The sequence below is a fragment of the Anolis sagrei genome, chromosome 4 (assembly GCF_037176765.1).
Source record: "Anolis sagrei isolate rAnoSag1 chromosome 4, rAnoSag1.mat, whole genome shotgun sequence".
Lineage (NCBI taxonomy): Eukaryota > Metazoa > Chordata > Lepidosauria > Squamata > Dactyloidae > Anolis > Anolis sagrei.
Genome location: NC_090024.1, coordinates 127818914 through 127839803, shown reverse-complemented (window position 1 = coordinate 127839803; position 20890 = coordinate 127818914). Strand labels below are relative to the sequence as shown.

Genomic DNA, 20890 nt, shown 5'->3' with positions numbered 1-20890 from the left:
TCACATTGCGGTTTTAACACGGGTGTTGCAGCCCAGCTGCCTGTTTGATATCTTTTCACCCAGACATCACACAGTTCAACAATATTATTGAGTTTATTAAGAAAGGAGTATATGAAAAGTAACAGCTTCAAAATAGTGCAAGCAGTTCTCTAAGTCATTTAAAATAACCAAACTAAGCATGCAAGAAAGTAACATCAAAAGCCAGATGGTAAAAACAGTATCGAAGTATCAAGAATTTGGCAAAAGGCAAATAGCATCTCTGAACATGAATCCAAAAATCACAGAAGGTAAAACAAGAAACTGTAATCCCAAGGTGGTGGCATTCACAGTATGACTATAATTCCAAAGGCTTGAAAACTTGAATTTGAATATAATCCCATAGGCTTGAAAACTTGAAACAAGATTTGTAATCCAAACAGGAGACATGCAACAAGCAAGAAAACAAGATCCAAAAACTAAGGACCAGAACTCCTGACTCAGAACTTCGAAGGGAGGCAACTTGATATATGAAATTCCAATGTTGATCTCCATACTATACAAAGCCTCAGATCCCTTAAGAAGTCTCAGTCTTATTTAATCATTCTTACCTGGGCCCCTATTTTTTATTTTTCAGTCTCTGAGAAACCCAAAGCTGTCTCTGTCTCACACCCTCCCATCTGAGCCATAAAAGCTGGGTTATTGGTAGCCCTCCATTCTCCCCCACATTCCTTTTACAGTCAATCCGTGGGAGATTCTCATGAGAAGCATAGTCTGCAAGGAATCTATCCAAAACATCTTGAAAAATACTTCGCTTTCCCCTGCTGAAATCACTGGCTCACATAAAAAAAAAACTTGACCTCATTCTCAGATGCTGATGCTTCACAGGCCTCAACACTGGGCAGCCCTGGTATTCTGAAGTGAGCAAAATTCTGGGAAATGTAGTTTAGGGTGGGACCTTTGCCACAGGGGTCTTCACCTTTCCAAACAAAATTTCACAGAATTCCTCCCAAAAAGTTTTGGTGGGGGAAAAACCCTTGTTCATTCTCTAAAGGGATTTCAAGATAAAAGGGGATGGATTGTTGGGAGTTGAATCAATCCTGTGAGGTAGGCAAAGTTGATAGGCAGTAACTCCAAAGATTACCTAGTAGGTTTCCTATTGTTGTTGTTATTGTTACTGTTGTTATTATTATTATTATTATTATTATTATTATTATTATATTATTTCAAAGGCTGGATGGGCATCTGTTGGGGGTGCTTTGACTATCTGGCAGAAGAAGGTTGGACTGGATGGCCCCTGGGGTCTTCCAGCGAATTAATACTGTTTGGTTTATGTTGATTAAAATTCCCTAAAAATCAGTGGATGTGCAAATCATTCTGAAGCTTATGGGGGGGGGGGGGTGCTCTGATTATGTTGTATCATTGAAAATAGAAATTCAAGAAGATAGCTCTTGTAGTTTTTTTTAAAGAAAGTTCATAAAATCTTTTTTAAAAATCCCAAAAATCAGTGGATGTGTGAAACGTTCTGAAATTGGGGAGGGAGGTAACAGTGGTAAACATTTTCTACCATTGTAGCAGGTATCATCCCAATAGCTCTAAAAATGAGGGAGAAAGGAGCCCCAGGCACTCCCCCACTTGCACAATTACATAACAAAAAGTTATGAAAATTCAGTTATATTGTTATGATACGGACCCCTTACAATATTTTAGAAGCACTTTAGAAATTATTCACCCCCCCCCCCCCTTTTGTAATGAGTATTGAAACATTTTTTGGTTGATCTCACAGGCCTAGTACCAACCACAACTGAGGGAAGCAGGATTACTTTAAAGGATACAGAACAAGCCAAATGGCACATTCATGTTGGTCCTCCAAGAGATTAGACTGGCCAAGAATTCCAGAGGAATGGCTGGGGAAAGGCTGCAATCTGTCTTGAACAAACTACTATTCACTGCCTACTGGGAAGGCCAGCTGTGATACATACCTAGCAAAGAAAGAAAGAACACCTGGCACGGTTATAATCTTCAAGGGATGGATTTGGGGATGTGATAAAGCCCAAAAATAAACTGCACAGTGTGGGTACCTTGTCATCCCAGGTGGGCTTTTGATTAGATTTTAAGTTCATTGTGGAGGGGAAATCCATTTAGTTAAATATCATGCATGCTTATGGTGCTGCATAAATATGATAACTACGATGCGACAGCCTTCTTTAAATATCTGAAAATCTGTTGCCAACGAGATGAAGCAAGCTTTTTGTTGTTGTTGCCCCAGAGAATAAGACTTGAATCAGTGGATTCAAATTACATCAGGAAGAACATCCTAACTGTAATTGCTGTTCAGCAGTATGTTAAACTCCTCTGAAGGTGTTGGTCTCTGTTTTGTCAGAAATTTCATAGAGTTCAGATGTTGACCTCTTAGGATTTTTTTTAGCAATGGATACTAACTGGGAATGAGTTGAATCAGATAGCTTTGGGAGTACTATATAATTTTGTGAATTAACAGCACATGCAAAGATATATGTTACATGTTCTATTCTACTATGTCATTTCCTTATTGGTTCTATAATTTAAAAATTAAGAAAAAAAGTTTATTAAACTGCAAAAATTTGTTTTTTTGTGGGACATCCTACAGCACGTTTTGCTATAGATTTTCAATGAATATCTCAAGTCTCAACCAATTCGATATAGTTTGTAGCAACCACAAAAATGAAGTTTCTGGAATATAAAAACCGCTTTCAAAGTGAGTACTGTACAATTAAACAGAAAATAACACTTTCAAAACAGGAACAGAAAAAAAAATCAAATTTTGTTACATAGTGTTGTTGTGTGTATTTTGTCAGACACATGTAGTTGTGACAATGAATATAGACCCAAGGAGCTGATATTCAAATGTTTCTTAACCAGAACTAGGACACGATTTTTATGGGAAGCAAGTTGCTGTCACACTGCACTCCTTGAAATCATTTACACATCTATTTTAGTTCTAAAATGGGAATTGAACGCTGCAGGGTAAAAAAATCTGCCTGGCTGTTGGTGCTCTCACAGCTGTTTGTTTGTTTATGCTGTGTTTGCTTTGTATGTCTGCGATTTTTTATTTCTTTATTTGTCTAGCTGGTTTGGCAACTGGCACTATGATCCTGGCAAATTAGTCCCATTGCTGTCACTCAGTATTTCACTTCTTCAGCAAGCAAAGCCTTAGAACAATAGAAATAAGTCCCATGACTTTAAAAAGTCAGTTTTCTGTTTTAAAAATACTACTGCCCTGGCATTTGTAATGAAGGTTACAGAACAGATACCCTCTTGCCAAGCAAGTGGAGGATAGCTTTCTGACAGGTAGTTATCAGGAACAGGCAAGTAAGTCTGCAGAGCCTGGGAAAGGTATTTTGGACTATCAACTACTGCCCTCTGCCAAAAATAAGTCCAAAAATAACTTTTTGAAGCTTGGTACATGAGAAGACATAACCCTGATGTGTAAATGTTGGACAAATGCAGGTAGTGCTTAAGAGATATATGATAGGAACAAAATTAAATTGTTGTATACTGAAATGGAGTCATGAGCATATCAGCTAGATGAGGTTTTCTGCCTCTTCTATCTCAGATGTCGGACTATGATCTTTAAATCCCATATGGCATATCCAAGGAGGTTGAAATGTTCTGCCACCGGTTTTTTCAGATATTGCCACTTTTAATATCCAATTTTTGTCTATTTATCCTTATGTCCTGTTTGTTCAGTGTAGAAAAAAGAAGAGCATTGCTCAAATAGGATGAACAAGTAAATGCACCCCTTATGTTGTGAATGATATTTATGACCCCTGTAATATTCCTCCCACAAAATAGATGTGAGAACATAGTTGGCATTTGAATTTGTAACAGGGCCTATCCATTATTGCCCATGTTATTTGTCCTATTATAAGTGAATAGTTGTTTAAGATTTAGATAATATCTGTGGGCTAATACATTGCTACTTTCTACAGATTGTGAGAAGTCTGTGTTTTTCCCCCTACATAATTGGTTGTAGCTTATTGATTATTTGTTTGAGTGGTCTCAGCTGAGGATTGTGGTGACATTTAGGGTGGTTTGTCTTTTCATGTTGTTGATTTTGTTCTTGGGAACTATTTTTGCCTTCTTGATTTGCTTCTTCACCTCTTCAGGTGGATATTGTAGTTTGAGAATGCTTGTTTAACTATAAGAGTTTTGCATCTCTGTCTTGTGGGTAAAAACAGAAGAAATTGTATCAGAGGGCTTGGCTGTAAATTATGGATTTAATATTGTGGTCTGGGAGGAAACTGATGACATGTAATTCTATTGTAGTTTGAGTGTGGTGCTTTGAAGCCCGCTGTGTAGTTGCACAGTGGTGTAGAGCAAATGAATTTTGTTGTGTGGATTGTTTCAGGCTCAAGCTGATGGTAGAGTGGACATAGTTAAAATTCTAGTGAAACTTTAAAAGTGATTGCTTTCAGTGTAGCCAAGTAATAAATATGCAATCAAGGTATCATAAGCAGAGAAGAGTTTTCTGCGTGCATCTGCTGAGAAAGTATTATTTCAGACCAGCCATGAAGCTATGTATATACATACTGTGGTGCCCTATATGATTGTTCATAGCAATTCCACTGACATGAAGGTACATGTTTTTTTTCCTAAGAGATGAAGTAATGAGTGAAACCTACTAAAATGCCAGTATTTATTATAAGATGTCAATGAGCATTTATTGAAGACGTTCTGGTATGGGATATGGGGAGGCCATGGTTTGGTAAGAGAGCATATGTTTTGCTCCAGGGGATCTGGGTTTAAATACTAAAATCTCCAATTAAGGGACTTCAGACAAGAGTTCTGGAGAAATGTGCTGCTTAGATCTTTGAATAACTGTTGGCAGTCAGACTATTTGGGCTGATACAATAAAAGATGGTTGTGGTTAATATGAATATGAAGCTTCTCTCACACATTTGGGATTATATAATTTTGTGGAAGAATTTTGCATGCACAGGATAAATTCCCACTGAGATGTTGGTGGACTACTGCCAGTTAGCATAGGTGATTCAAGGTTGAAAGACCAATGGGTTGATTTAATACAGGATGCACTTTCAGTTTCCCCACTGTTGATAGTGTACACTGCTTCTAAAAAGCTGTAGTCTTTGGATCCTGATTGGGGACAAACTCTAAAGCAGTGGTGTCAAACATATGACTCTCCAGGTGTTTTGAACTTCATCTCCCAGAATTCCTGGCCCTTGGACAAATTAACTAGGGCTTCTGGGGGTTGGAGACCCAAACATCTGAGGAGTCACAAGTTTGACACCTCTGCTGTAAAGTTTTGTTGCATTTTTCCTCTTCCAGAAGACTTGGTACCAAGGAAAACCCCAACTTCCTAGTTTGCTTAGCATATAAAGACAATAATAACAATTATCTATTCTACTTGAAAAACGATATAAGTCAGGGCCTTCCAGTGGTTCGGAACTTGGCAACTTTCACCAAAAGTGGAAGCAACAGAAAGTAGCCTTCCTCTCATATAGGTGGCAGAGGTTGCTGTACCATTAAAAGGTAGCAAATAGTAATTTATTATATGTTTAGAATAGTAATTTATTATATGTTTAGTACCATGGACAGTGACCATTCAAACTTTATGGCGCAAACACTAAGGCATCTTAAATTACTCTGACTAGAAATAATTTCATATCAGAGGATGTAAAAGTCACTTTTTTGGACTACTTCCAGAATCCTTTAACCATCATGGCCAGTAGTCGTAGTGTCTGGAAGATTATGGCAGCTGTAGTCCAAAAAGGTGTCATTTCTCAGCTCTTCTTGAGTGCAAGAACTCCACTTGCAGCCCTGCCTTGGATATTTTTCAGCTATTCACCTCAATTATCTCACATGTTTTTATCCTTGTTCCTTCCCAGTGCAGGAAATCCTGAAGGAGTGCCAAGAAGGACAGAGTGGGGAGAGAATGAAGAAGCCAGCCGAGCAGGAGAAGCATGAGGTGGCAGCGCAACGCTCGGTTTAACGGGCTCCAGCCGATGGTCCCATGGGTGTCATCAGTATTGATCCTGACTGTGGGAGGTTGGGGCCTGGCTGCTGTTGCTGCTTCTGGGGCTGCATCACACGAACAGCATGCCTCCACAACCTCTTCCAGCCATGTGCCATTGGACTGGCTGCTTAGTGATCGAGGACCATTCCACCGTGCCCAAGAGTATGCCGACTGCATGGAGCGCCATCGACAGGGTTTCACCACCAGGTACAGGATCTACAGGTAAGCCAGGATTGCTTCTGCATCAGAAATTGAATCACTTGGGATATTCCCATAAATTTAACTTTGAGTATTAAAATGGTTTAATAGTCGATCCTTGCCTCTTGGAAATTCTGTAAGAGATTCCAGCTTTTTTTAAATCAGAAAATAGAACAGTATTATTGGTGCTGCGTAACTGCAGTGTAGCTATGTGTCTTAAATATACTTAAGACTATAAATGCCAGAGGGGCTTTAGGATGAAGCAGTTGGAAATAGTTTCCTCTGAACAAAAGGTTTTGACATCATGAAAATAGAACAGTGGGAGATGGACACAGTCCACTGGCAAGTTCTACTACACGGGCATGCTAACATGATCTTATGATTTTCCTGTTTAATTAAATGGAATGTGAACAGGATAACCTTCAAGTAAATTGTACTCTATACTGATTTCTGAGAAGGAGAGTGTACCCTTTTGATGTTCTGTCAGGCACCTGTATGCCGCCAGCTGCTCCTACCAGTGCCCACAATGCTTGGAAGTTTCTGGGAGCAATATTATCAAAAAGCAACTATTCCTGAGCAATGCAACAGACAGACAATCAAAATTTTCTTGTGCTCCTCCCATCTATGGAAGTGCTTTTCTTAAAAATTAGTGCTTTTATTATACAATTGTTCAGTTGTAAATATATATGGGTTGAAGCAGTTAGTAGGAACTAACAGGCCTTGCTTGACGGTTTTGCAAGCTCTCCTGGGAAGCGTTTTTTGTGATAGTGCGAGTCCGTAGTAATATAGGTATATCCTTTCCCTTAAGCCAGTAAATGGGTTATATCAAAGCAAATAGAACCACGATAAGAACTCAACTATGAAGAAACAGACTTGGGAGCCAACAAAAAAATACTTTGTAAATATGACATTAAAGTGATTATTATCTTATCTATTGAAAAAAGTGCTGTTTTCTCAGAAAAAACACTTTATCACTTTTAAATCGGGCTGATGTTTGTTCTGTGAATTTCATGTTTTACTGTGAAGCCATCCTGTTTGAATTCAAGAGCCCCTTGTAAGCATACACAGCTACTGGTTCCCTTATCACAATCTCAGAGACTGTTCCATGAATGAGCATTAAAAGGCTGTTGTGTGAAAAAGACCCTGTTGTGTTCAAGAACCTGTCAGCTGCATAATGCACTGATGCAATAAGAAGAACGGAAAAACCTCTGTCTGACCCTTCCTAAAATTGCACACATTTTAAAAATGATAAGTTTTCTAGCAATGGGGATATAACCTCTGTGTGTGTGTGTGTGTGTGTGTGTGTGTGTGTGTGTGAGAGAGAGAGAGAGAGAGAGAGAGAGAGAGAGAGAGAGAGAGAGAGAGAGAGAGTCCATATATAATTTAGGTTAGTGATTTGTAACTTTTGGCCCATCAAGTGTTTTGGATTATATCTTCTAGAATCCTCAGTCAACTTGACTATTAGCCTCTGTGTCTGGGAACTGAAGTCCAAAACATTTTGGGGATCAAAGTTTGAGACCCAAGTTCAGGCTGGTAGGGAAGAACACAGTACTTACTTTGGGGTTGATTCCTCCATGGAATGATGCATTCTCCCCTACAATAAGGATGGAAATTGAGCAGCTTCCAGATGTTGTTTAACTGCAACTTCCATCAGTCCTAACCAGCAAAGCTAATAGTGACTATGTATTGTCAAAGTCTTTCATGGCCGGAATCACTGGGTTGTTGTAGGTTTTTTTCGGGCTATATGGCCATGTTCTAGAGGCATTCTCTCCTGACGTTTCACCTGCATCTACCTCTGAGGATGCTTGCCATAGATGCAGGCAAAACGTCAGGAGAAAAAGCCTCTAGAACATGGCCATATAGCTCGAGAAAACCTACAACAACCCACTAATAGTGACTACTGTGCCTTGCACTCCCTCAGCATCCAGAGGGGTTTATGATTCCCACCCTGTAGTTACCTCTCAGTACACAATCACAGAAGGCAAAAGAGATGGAAGCTGCAATCTTTGAGCACAAAATGAACAAAATACACTGAAGGTAAAGCTTAAGGCTTAATCTATAAAACACCATATTTACAATGATGTTTGCCAGCATCAGATTTGGTGTAAAGAGCTTCTGGTACACTGGCTGGTTGTCCAAAGCTAACATTTGTGGGTTGCCTTGATTAGACACCAAACTGTTTAACTATGAACAGTTGTCATAAATCTTTCAGTGGCTCCTGTCAGACTAAATGAGGAAAGGCTGTGTTATGAGGCAGGACCAGCAGCCTGTGTGTGTGTTTAAAGAAATGTGTCATGGTGTTTGCTTGCTCATTCTCTGGCTTGGTAATTTTGGCAAACTGCAGCAGAACTGCCCAACCATCAAATTAGATGGGAAAAGTAGGCGTTTCAAACTGTCAGCTCCTTTGATAACAGTGAGGAATGCAGTAGTGGTCATTCCAGGTAATTTCCCTCCATGAAAGGATTTTAACTTTTATTATTACTACAGTGTAAAAATATCTACATTCTCATAATTAATTGTGATGGCTGGTTTTTTGAACCAATTGCTTCCATCAAATTTCCAAAGTATATTGACAGCAGAAAGTTTGTATTAAGTGTACAGATCCTAAAAAAACACTTCAAAGCAGACTTTAATAGAGAATTCCTGCAATAGAGATGGAACAGCCATCTCACTTTTGGAGAAAATAAAGTAGCAGGGCTGAATTTTAACACAGAGTAGTAATAGTTTCCCTAGCTGCATTTGACAGTCATCATGTCAAAACAGTGTGTAAGTCTGGCATTGACCTCAAGAATACTGAAGAATCCCTCAAACTGGTAGTTAACAGTAAACAGCTTCAGGTACAAACACAGGAAGACAACAGCCAAAGGTCATTTTCCCCTTTCTCTCCTGAGTTTTATCTCCATTTATCAGATATCACATTCATTCATTCATGTTCCACTTTTCTGTCAGTATTTGGGATTACAGCAGTTAAATATATGATAAAGAGGATGAAAAAATGAACAAATTAGAATATTAACACATAATTAAACAAATGAACATTTTAAAACAACATAATTGAATTGAAAGCGATTTTAAATCTGCATCTTGCACTCCGTTAAAGCAGCAAATCAATTGCCAAAAGTCTACATGGATTTACAAAAAAATAGCCTGCTGGCAGAAGGCAAACTCGGGAAAGTTTGGAAGCAGCTTTAAAGGTACAAGCAGAGCATGCCATCTCATTCTGTTGCGGACTGCATGGAAAGGGAGAAAAAATAAGAAAAGCAGGACAAGCAGGGTGCAGAGCTGACATTATACGTGAACACCTTTGTTATCCCATGACCCTGGAAGGCAAGAAACAATTGAAGTGAAAGGAAAGGGGAGGTGGAGAACTATAGGCCTTCCCCATAGATACTCCTCCAAAGCACACACGCAAAACACCCCTGTGGGCCATGTTCCTGTATGCCCCTCTACTTCTGAGAAAATCTTGGAGAATGGATGAGGTGGTAGAGGACTGGAAGTGAGCAAACATTCCCTTTCTTCAAAAAAGGAAGAATAAGATGGAAATACACACCAGTCAGACTGACCTCAATATCGGGGAAAATATTGGAACAGATTATATAGTTTATCTTTAAGATATCTTGATGACAACGCAGTGCTCAGTAGGAGCCAGCATGGGTTTGTCAAAAACAAATCCTGACAAACTAATCTTATAATTTTTTTTCATCAGGTCCCTAGTTTAGTTGTTGGTGGAAATGCTGTGAATGTTGTTTTTATGGATTTCAATGAAGGGTTTAATAAAATACCCCACAATATTTTGATTAGCAAACTGATTAAATGTGAAACAGTCAGAATCATTGTTGCATGGGTCCATAATCATTTGGGAAACTATTTTCAGAAGGTGTCGAGTGGAGTGCCTCAAGGTTCTCTCCTTGGGTCATTACTCTTCAGTTTTTTTTTTATCAATGGGATGAGGTTGAGAGAATCCTTGTCAAGCTTGTCAATGGTACAAAACTGGAATAGGAGTAGAATACAAGTCAGAAGAAGCTAAACTAGAAAATTGAGCAGAAATTAATACAATGAAATTTAACAGGAACAAATCTTAAATTCTATATTTAAGCCACAAAAATCAAATGCATGAGATATAGAATGGGGGATACATGGCTTAGAAGTACTTGATACAAAAAGGACCTTGGAATTATTGTTGATCATAAGCTGAACTGTAATGCTGCCACAAAGAAGGCCATTCATTTAATAGAAAGATTTTGAGAAGGATATAGACATGTTAGAGAATATCAGTGGCAATGACAAGAAATATGGAGAACAAATAATGGGGAGAAATTGAAGAAGCTTTTCTGGATCTCTTCAAAAACACTGGATAGTTTCGTACTTGGAAATCTTTAGCTGCACTGAGCAGGGGATTGGATTTGATGGCCTTTCCAACTCTATGATACTATGTTCTTTACAAACAGGAGGCCCAAGATAGCATCCTCAGTAACTCCAAAGGCCCTTTTACCCTACGGAATTACAGCACTATGTTCTTGTTGTTCAGTCATTCAGTCATTTCTGACTCTTCGTGACCTCATGGACCAGCTCACGCCAGAGCTCCCTGTCGGCCATCACCACCTCCAGCTCCTTCAGTCAAGCCAGTCACTTCAAGGATGCCATCCATCCATCTTGCCACAGCATTATGATTCCACTTTAATTGCCATGGTTTCATCCTATGGAATCCTGGAATTTGCAGTGTAGTAAGGGAAATTTAGAATTCTTGGGCAAATAATGCTTTGACTGCCTCTGGCCCAACTACAAATACCAGAATGCTATGTCAAGTCAGTTTAAAGTAGAACAACAGCAATTATAATTGAGTAGTGTGCTAAGGTCCCAGATGACATGATTTGGGAAGGCCCACTGGAGAAGATTTTGGAAGACAACTGAAAAAAGAGATGAAAGAAATTAATAGAGAGTAGGACTATCAATGACTACAAGTCATGTTGGTCATAGATTTCCTCATAATGAATACACTGTACCAATATAGCCAAAGCAATTTTCTGAGAAATCAGAGGCTGAATCTACAGTGTCATATAATCCAGTTTCAGAATGCAGATTAACTCCATTGGACTGGGTTATATGAGTCTACACTGTCTTATAATCCAGTTCAATGCAGTTAATTGGCATTCTGAAATTGGATTATATAGCAGTGTGGATACAGCCTAAGTGGAAGGGTGCTGTTGCTCTCATGTGCTGCTTGTGGTCTTCTTGAAAACCTCCAAACCACTTGAAAGGAACAGGATTTTGGCCCTGGGTCTGATTCATTTGGCTTTTGGGATGTTCCTATGGAGCATGGATCCAGACAGAGCAGTGCCTTGATGTTGTACAGAGCAGTTTTCTGAGTTTCTGTTCAGGACTGTAGCACAAGCAGTGTTCATAACTAGGAGATGCAGTCAATGCACAAGCAAGTTAAAACAAAGGCATAAGCAAGATCGCTGAACAAAACCTTGATGCCTCTGAAATACAGGCTTTACAAGAAGCTTTGAAATGTATTCTCTTTACATACGATCTTGCCTGCAAATGTTGGAAACCTTTAATATATATATTCCTTCTGTAGAGGACACAGCATAGCTGGAGTCAGCCCGTTTGTATGTGAAAATGACAGCTTGCTGGTTTTGATCAAATTCATTGTAGGTTTTATGGGGAGCATAAATAACTGCCATTAGGCTAAAAATGACACAATGCTTTTCAATAGCCCTGCCATCTGAGAGTTACCAAATACCTCTGGGAATTCAGAAATCTTTTCTTCCAGCAAGTCATAATTGGTTCTTTCGGTCCAGAGCAGCAACATTTTATGTATCATTTATGAATTAACCACTTAGTAATGTCTATCATCCTTCCCGTAGGGAAGGAGGGCCCAGCCTTTTCCAGTTCAGCCCTGTGAGAAAACATCACCCTAAATCTACTAACCAGAATGTATGGGCAATCTCAAATGTTACAGAGAATGAGGTGTTGGTGTGATTTATTTAATACATTTTCTCTTCACTCTTCAGAAAAAAAGTTCGCAAAGTGAATTATAGATCTGTGTAAGACCATCTAACATAGCGGTTCCCAAACTTTTTACCCCCGTGGCCCCCTTTGCATCATATTTGCAGATATCACCAACTCCCCAGCCTGCTGGACATAGTACAATACATGAATAAAAATAATTCGTTTGGTGTGCCTATTGTCATAACCCACTTTCAGTTTTAATGCTGAGCTCTTAGTCTCCTCTCTTGGAGCCCCCGGTGGCGCAGTGGGTTAAACCCCTGTGCCGGCAGGACTGAAGACCGATAGGTCGCAGGTTCAAATCCGGGGAGAGGCGGATGAGCTCCCTCTATCAGCTCCAGCTTCTCATACGGGGACATGAAAGAAGCCTCCCACAAGGATGATAAAAACATCAAATCATCCGAGTGTCCCCTGGGCAACGTCCTTGCAGACGGCCAATTCTCTCACACCAGAAGCGACTTGCAGTTTCTCACGTCACTCTTGACACGACAAAACAAACAAACAAAAAAAAAACCGTCACTCCTGACACGACAAAAAAAAAAGTCTCCTCTCTGTACCCCCTCCCAAAAAGCCCTCCTGGCTCATTGTCACTAAGGGGCATGAGACAATGAGTGTGGAAACATTAAAAAGAGAAGCTGATTTTTGTTGAGAAAAGGCATTAATGGGAATACACAGTTGCTGGACCCAAGTTGATCAAGCTGGTCTCTACAGTCCTCAAACTGGGAGAAATTTGCTGTGTTGCCTTGGGATGATACACTCTCACACAGACCACCCATTTGCAGCATGGGCTCCCTAGAAAGTCATCCAGACAGAGTCATCATCCCAGATTGGACCACTGGAGATAGGGGGATGGTGGGGAGGAGGAAGCAAATTATCCAGAAGCCCAGAAATAAGTTTCTCCTGGTTTGATGCATACAGAGCCAACAGTAAGGTCTTTTCAGCAGCCTCTTCATCCTCTTTCCTTGTCCCCTGAGCTGACTATTCTAGGCCTTTGGTTGTCTTATGACTGCTAAGGGCCACATGTCTGTTGGCTATGGGCACCATGTTCAGAGATCTTGAGCAGGAAATGCACTAAAAGTTCGCTTTTGTCTGAATTTGGAAGAAGCCATAATGGGGGAAGACACTTCGCCATTCTTCACATTTACTTGCAGGCTGATTTTGCTGTTCACACTCTCCATAGAGCAACTATCCCCCCGCCTTTTTTAAAAAAAACCCATAATATAGAATAATAATAATAATAATAGGCATAGTTTCCTTCTTTCCTAGTTAACATTCAGTTTGGTAAAGTCAGAGATTTTAAGTTATAAAATGCCCCACATGTGACAAACTAGAATGAAGAAAAGAACTGAGCACATGAAATGCACACCTCCCTGAGAAGGTGGATATATGTTCATTGCAAGGCAACAAAAATTTGGTTCATGTAGATTGAGATAATATTCAAGTCTGTCTATATAACAAGTATCAATAATCAGCTAATGTCAGATGAGATTGAACTGAGCGTTTTTTAAATCTAGAATTTGTAGTGTTAACTGATTGAGTTTTATTACATTGGTAACAGAGCAGTGAGGGTAACATAAAATACTACTACTACTACTACACACGGCAGCTGTACCTCACTGAGGGCATGTTCAAAGACACACATACACATACTTGGATACCTTAAACTGTAGATAATAATGAAACCTTATATTTTGACTGCAGTTGAGCACATAACTCAGACGCCCATGAACACTTCGAGGGGAATTTGGGAGCATGATTAAGTGAAATCATGGATATTGAGTTTATGGAAAAGGGGGGTTGTACTGTACATTGTTGCCACCCTGGACAATTGAGACAATTTTGGTTCTTATTTTGTTTATTTCCCATTGCAGCCTGGGGCAGGGGGGGGGGGGGGAGGATCCTAGCAGGACTCTGCAAGGAGAAGCCCCAGACCAGCCTTTGGGCTGAAAGAAGGGATTGTGCCATCACTCAGCAATCCTTATCTTCTTCCTTGAATCTCACAACTAAGTTCAACTTGGGCCAAATCCTTCTGGCACTTGTGTGCTGCCTTTGCTCTGATTTCCTCTTTTCTCTCCAGATCCCTCATGAGGCCAGGGAAAGCAGCTCACAGCTCATCAATGCCTTTTAAGCAGTTGGTGTTTCATGACTTTATGGAATGCAGAAATCATCTCTTCTGATCTCACTTCTCAGCTTGTTTTTCCCCAGCTGCCTGAAATCATCTCCATTCACTGCCCCCCTCATTCCTCTCCATTGTTCCTTTCCTTTAATTCAGCTCAACACCCCCTCCCCCAGCAATAATTTTTACTACCATGGAACTCACACGGAGTATTCTTATACACCTCCAGCAGAGCTTAAGAACATTACTTTTGGATTATAGCTCCCAGAATCGCCCAGCTAGTGGCCATGCTGGTTGGGGGATTCTGGAAGGGAGCTATAGTTCAAAAATTATTGAAGCTCAGTAGAAATGTCTTTCTTTCCTTCCTTGGGAAGTTTCGTGTTTTCCCCTACCAGAGCTCTTAAAGTTCTTCACGCCCTGTGCTTTTGAAGGTCCCATGGGGCTTCTCCTGATACTCCCAAAGCAAACAGAGATTTGCTGCTGCTCTCTGTGGTTAATTTTTCATTCCTTGCTGAAGTGCTCTCTGTGAAGAACCCAGAGCTGCTAATAAAATGAAGATTTACAGAGGAGGGAAATTAAATGTGCAAATATTTTTAGGCAGTTAAGTTACTGCTTTGGGCATCTGGAGAAACTAGCTATTATCTGTCAGTGATTGTTATTTGTGTGCCTGACATTGTCATTGTTTTGTTGAAGGAAGGAGATGACAGCAAAGAGATAACGCTGTGAAGGAGATTGGGGAGTAAAAGAGCTTCTTTACATAATCAGGAGCACTGAAGCACTTCCAATTTATGTGCTTTCCCCAAATCACAAGCTTTTCTTTTGCATTTAGACACAACAAAGGGTTGGGGCATCTTAACGACTACCCAATTTGTCATATTATCATGGCACAAACCTCAACACATTAGCACCCACTGTATCATTTTAATGCTCTTTTTTCCAGAGCTGCAGTCGACAGGCTGCATGCAGCCCTAGTAACCCAAAATGGTGGCCCCCAATTCTCCAACATAACTCCTCAGCCCCCAGACCCTCCCTCATTAAAAAGACAACATTTGTCCCTGAAATACAGTGATATCTTGACTTAAGAAATTAATTGATTCCGTGACATGTTCTTAAGTCAAAGCATTCTTATCTCAAAATGAATTTTCCTATTGAAATGTTATTAATCCATTCCACCACCCCCTAAGAACCAAGCCAGATTTTGTTAACATGTTTTTAAATATGAAAATGTACTTTATAAATAATAATTAATATATAAAATGTTCAGAGATGGGTAGTTCTTGGTTCCATCTAACCACTGTAGCAAGGAAGCATATTTAAGGCAACAAAATGTGTGTTGGCCAGTGTACAGCAAAGCAAAACAGTCTCCCTCCTTCCCTTTCTTGCTCTCTCTCTCCCTCTCTTCTTGAAATGAAACATATAGTACTAGCTGTTTAGGCTGAGGCTGTTCTGCACCAGGGTGGACTTCAATCTCTGGAGTGGAATCTCCAGATTGGACTCCAGATTGTGTTAAAATGAAAAAAAGAATAGTGCAAAACATACCTATACATCACTGGCACTACCCATAATGATCAAGGAGGTCCCAAATTTCCACAGGCCCACACTTCCTTTCCTTGTGATGCTGGAGCTTTGTGAAAGAGGCATGGCCACTCCCTACGTCATCTGATGGGCAACGTGCAAGACTGGGCCTCCAGGTTCAATGCTGAATCCAGAAGTACCATCAAACTGCATACCTGTGTTTTCAGGGAGAGTATGACCCATCCAACATAGGCTATTCCCTGATCTGCCTTCCATCTGACCAAGAGCAACTCAATGGATCAAGTTTCAGTTTGTTTGCCCACATCCAAACAATTACTGAAGATAGACACTGGTTTAGGGGTCAACACAGCTTCCTTAGCTTTAGGTGGGAAGGAGTATTAGAATGTGGTGTCATCTTCATATAGGTGTCTTGTTCCAAAGAGGCATTGACCATAAACTTCACTCTGCTAGTCCCTCTCTGGCCTGTTTGATCAGCTAGGAAGGGCAAGGATCTAGAATACATGTGGTAGCTCTCATTTCTCCAAAGATCCTGTCCACATCCTCAGGCTGAACAAATTATTCTTTTATATATAATGCTTTTCCATGTGGTGGCAAGGCCTTAAGGCAGCTGCAATATCTTTTCCTCAGAGTAGCCCCATGAAGTCACAGTGAAGTCACAACACTCAAAAATTCAATCTCAAAATTACAATCTCAATTTGAAACGGCACATTTAGAGAAATATTGATTTCCATTTTAGCTTTAGTTACACAGTTGTTTTCTGCAGATATAAGTTCATATAAACAAGTCCAGTGAGGGCAGTAAAAGGGCAGCAGTGAAAAATGTAGTTGTTGCTACTCAATAATAACATGCAGCATTTATAGAGCATTTTGAGTGTAGAAAATATTTCTTCACCTATATCATCCTGTTGAAGGGATGCTATCTTAACTTATTTACTTCTTAGAGTAATGAGTAATTTTAGCAATTTTCTTCTTGCAGATAAATAGTCTTCAGAAACTGCAGTTTTCTATTCTCGATTTGGGATTCATTTGTGAAACTCACACATGGCATTGGTACAGAAAACAGCATTTTCTAAACAAGAAACACAATTTGCTGCTTTCTGTGTAACGCAACTTCAGTGGACCCTTGGTATCTGTTGGGATTTGGTTCCAGGAAAGTCATGGATATTTAAATTAGTGGATTCAGAATCAGTGGATATGTGGGAAAATTGTATGTGCATATTATTATTATTTGCAGAATAATCCCATATCTAGCAATTTCTGTGCAAGAAATAGCATTTTCTGTTCACAGATTAATATTTAGGCACAGAAATATTACTTTCTGTGCAAAAAGTGCTTTTTTCTATGCAAAATAACCATGTGAGACTTTTGCACAGAATAGATTTCAAACTGTGGAGGTTCTTGCTAGTCCAGGATGTTTTTCACTGGTTTCTCCTGAGAGTATTGCAAACATTATTTATTTGCTACAGAATAAAATGCCTTTACCAGGTATACTGGCTAACAAGGACTTGTTGATCCACTTTTCAAGAACATTGTCAGTGGGCCACTTGCCTCAAATATTGAGCCTTTTTGATAAACCAACCCAACTACCTGATGAAGACTCCTGTGAGTCGAAACTGGTTGAATGTTGGAGTCTACTCTTGTGTAATAAAGAAAATAGGACTTTTACTGTAAATGTTGGAGTCTACTCTTGTGTTATAAAGAAAATAGGACTTTTACTGTGAATGTTGGAGTCTACTCTTGTGTAATAAAGAAAATAGGACTTTTACTGTGAATGTTGGAGTCTACTCTTGTGTTATAAAGAAAATAGGACTTTTACTGTGAATGTTGGAGTCTACTCTTATGTTATAAAAAATAGGCCATTCATTGTACAAGGACTTGTAGTCTACTCGTCTCCATCTCCATCTTTCAAGAAAATAACAAATTATTTTTGTTAAACGTGAATGTAATAATCCTATGTTTTATTGACATTTGTATGTATACATTGAGTTTGTTTAGATACATTTGCATTACTGCAATTAGTGGATATTGGTCTCTTCAGTTCCAAGGGATCCCATATTTCTTTTCAAAATTTATTTTCTCCGAAAACATTTCCAGAGTGATTCGCTCCAATTAAATCTCAGACTCTGCAGGTTCAGCTTCAAAAAGTGTCTTCACATCTTCGCTTGGAAAGTTCAACCAATCAGACACCTCACTTATGGTGGCAGCTCCAGAGCAAGATTTGTTACATTTTATTATTCTTAGTCATTTAGGTTTTGTTGCACTTCTTCTTGAAAAAATCAGACAGTTTATCTTTCAACTTGGTATGCTTTCCCTTGATATGATGCCACAGTTTAACAGATTACATGGAACTGTTGGTCAACACATTTCCACAGAGGGTGAACCATCATTTGTTTCTGTGAATTCCATATTCAAGTAACTTTCTTAGTATTTTTATTTTTTATTGGTGTGTCCTTCTCCCACTGCACCACTTATGTCGTGTTTTGCAAACAATTGAAGTGGAGCAGTCGATTCAGAAATAGTTTCTTTTGCAGAAAGCTCTTTTGGCAAACAAAAGATGGAGTGCATTGCTTGGATATAATTTTTTTTTTTTTGTCATTGTCTGATCTGGTGAAGTAATGGAGTGAGCTGCTGGTTTGTCCTCCTTTTCAAATGCAACATATTTTTTTCTTCAAAGTACCTGTTTGAAGCCAGAAATCCATGACTTAAAGAAAACAACACAATATGAGAATAACTGATGCTACTTTTCATAATCCAGAACACATAATAATGCAAATAATGTTTTTATAACAAAATACAAATACTTACCTGCTTGAAAACCAATAAAAGCACCTGTGTCAATGTAACTTTTTTTCTACCAGTAGTTCAGGGTTCAAACGTATGAGTACAACAAAACAAAAGACTTTATTAATGAACACTTACTAACTACACAATTAAATCTTATGAAGAGGTCAAACCCACAGAAAAAGTGTGGAAGAATTGCTCAGAACTCACAGTGTTATCGCTATGAAAATTCCCTGTGAAATGAGTCCAAATCGACTAGCCAGCCTCTATTTCTATAGAGCTAAGTTCTGAGAAGCTTTGAGGGGATTTCAGACATCCTCGAGGGGTCAAGAATGAGCAAGAAACTTCTCGAATGCACAATTCCAAGAAATCACTCAGATATTCAGTTCCAGGAAGGACCATTAAAGCACAGCACGTGACAGAGTGTGCACCACAGGCCTGTGCCCTGCTCAGCCTCATCGTCTGTCTGTCTCTCACTACAATAATTTTGGAACTGGTGGCAGCAGAATGACCAAGTGTCCTCTGCTAGAGGAGGTGCGAAATTCAACTTGGCAAATTTCCGTTCAGAATGTAATTTCTAGTTTACTTACTTTGATCCTGTTTTTTTTGTTTGTTTGTTTCTTATCCTTTAATTCCATTCAAATTATTTTCCTGGAGTGGTCGCAGGGCCAAAGCAGCCAGGTTTTTAATTTTAGTCTCACATATTAGGATTAATGCATTCTGCTTATTCAAATAATGTATGTAATTTGCATACTGTGCAATTTATACTTTTGGAAGCTTGGAATCATGGCTGATAATGGTTCAATTGTATACTAGATTTTTTTTGTCGTGTCAGGAGTGATTTGAGAAACTGCAAGTCTCTTCTGGTGTGAGAGAATTGGCCGTCTGCAAGGACGTTGTCCAGGGGATGCCCGGATGATTTGATGTTTTTATCATCCTTGTGGGAGGCTTCTCTCATGTCCCCGAATGAGCAGCTGGAGCTGATAGAGGGAGCTCATCCGCCTCTCCCCGGATTCGAACCTGCGACCTGTCGGTCTTCAGTCCTGCCAGCACAGGGGCTTAACCCACTGTGCCACCGGGGGCTCCTGTATACTAGATAGCTTACCGAGAATCCTCGTAAAACCTGGATTCTAGGTAAGCAAATCAGTGGTATGGAAACCCTAAACAGTTTGTTCACATATTAATCATTAATTGTGATTTAACAAACCAGAATATGAACAAGTTCTTATGAGCTTCCCAATCAGGACTTGTTTTGGAGCAACACGCTGAGATCCAAGGGCCAGGCATCAGAAGTAGCTCTTCCTTTCCTGCTTGGTTTATATGTTTGTGGAAGGGAAGGAACAGAATGAGTGGGAGGTTCATTGCTTATCTCCTGGTTTATTTTCTCGGTTTAAGGTGAATGCAAATGCATTTTTACATGGAGACATTGGCTTCTCTGTCATTTGAAGAGGACAATTGCTTAGTTTAGTGAGCTTTAGTCTCCCAGGCAAATGTTCATATACTCAATTTGCCCTCTAACATTGACTAATGAGGAAGTAATCAACATTGTTAGGCGTGATAACATGTTGGTATCAGGCGACTCTTCTAATGGGTATCTATTTGTTCTGCTATAAATTACTTTTGCCTCTCTTGCTGCCCCCCTCCCCCTGTTTGCGTAGGCTGATGCGATCTGGCATATTTTACTGATTTCTAGCTAGTGGGAAGGTAGATGGGCGGAGGCACCATACAGGTCATGATGGACGAGCTGCGGCAGAATACTGAGCTCTGGCAGATTTTCACAGGACTTGCTTACAAGCTGCCTCCTTCTAATCAGCACTGTCAATTTCTCACTTTAATGAGCATCATCAAAGCCCACCTAATTATTCCTGAAAGAACTGTGTACATTTCCCCCATCCCCTCACTGACAAAAACATTAACAGCCAGGAGCTGAGCTGGGAAAACAGGCACACAGGAGAGAAAGAGATGCTAAAAGGTGGCATGTCTGACAACATCATTTTCAATGGTGCCAGGGCTTCAGCTAGGCCAGGTATGTTCTCAAATCCTGGGCCTTCAGGGAACCAGGAGGCTTCCTTTCCAACCAACTTGCCTCCATAGTTTCCCTTTTCTTGCATGATACTCTTAGTCTGCTTCTGCTGGTGATGGTGTTGGGGCAGGCAGAGGGAAACCCATGGGGCCAAGGCTAACTTCTTTAATCTTTCAAATTCCCCTGTTGTGTAGACAGGTAGATAACCCTCTGTCTTTTGAAAATAATATCCA

General features: G+C 39.8%; 1 protein-coding gene across 1 annotated transcript in view; it reads left to right on the top strand.

Annotated features, from left to right (window-relative positions):
* The window catches only part of BRINP2 (BMP/retinoic acid inducible neural specific 2), a 139097-nt gene that overhangs the window by 76183 nt on the left and 42024 nt on the right, over window positions 1–20890 (top strand). The window contains exon 2 of the mRNA XM_060774415.2: window positions 5865–6214. Coding sequence (XP_060630398.2) covers window positions 5940–6214 — 275 coding nt within the window. The 5' untranslated portion in view covers window positions 5865–5939. The remainder of the gene's footprint in view (window positions 1–5864; window positions 6215–20890) is intronic.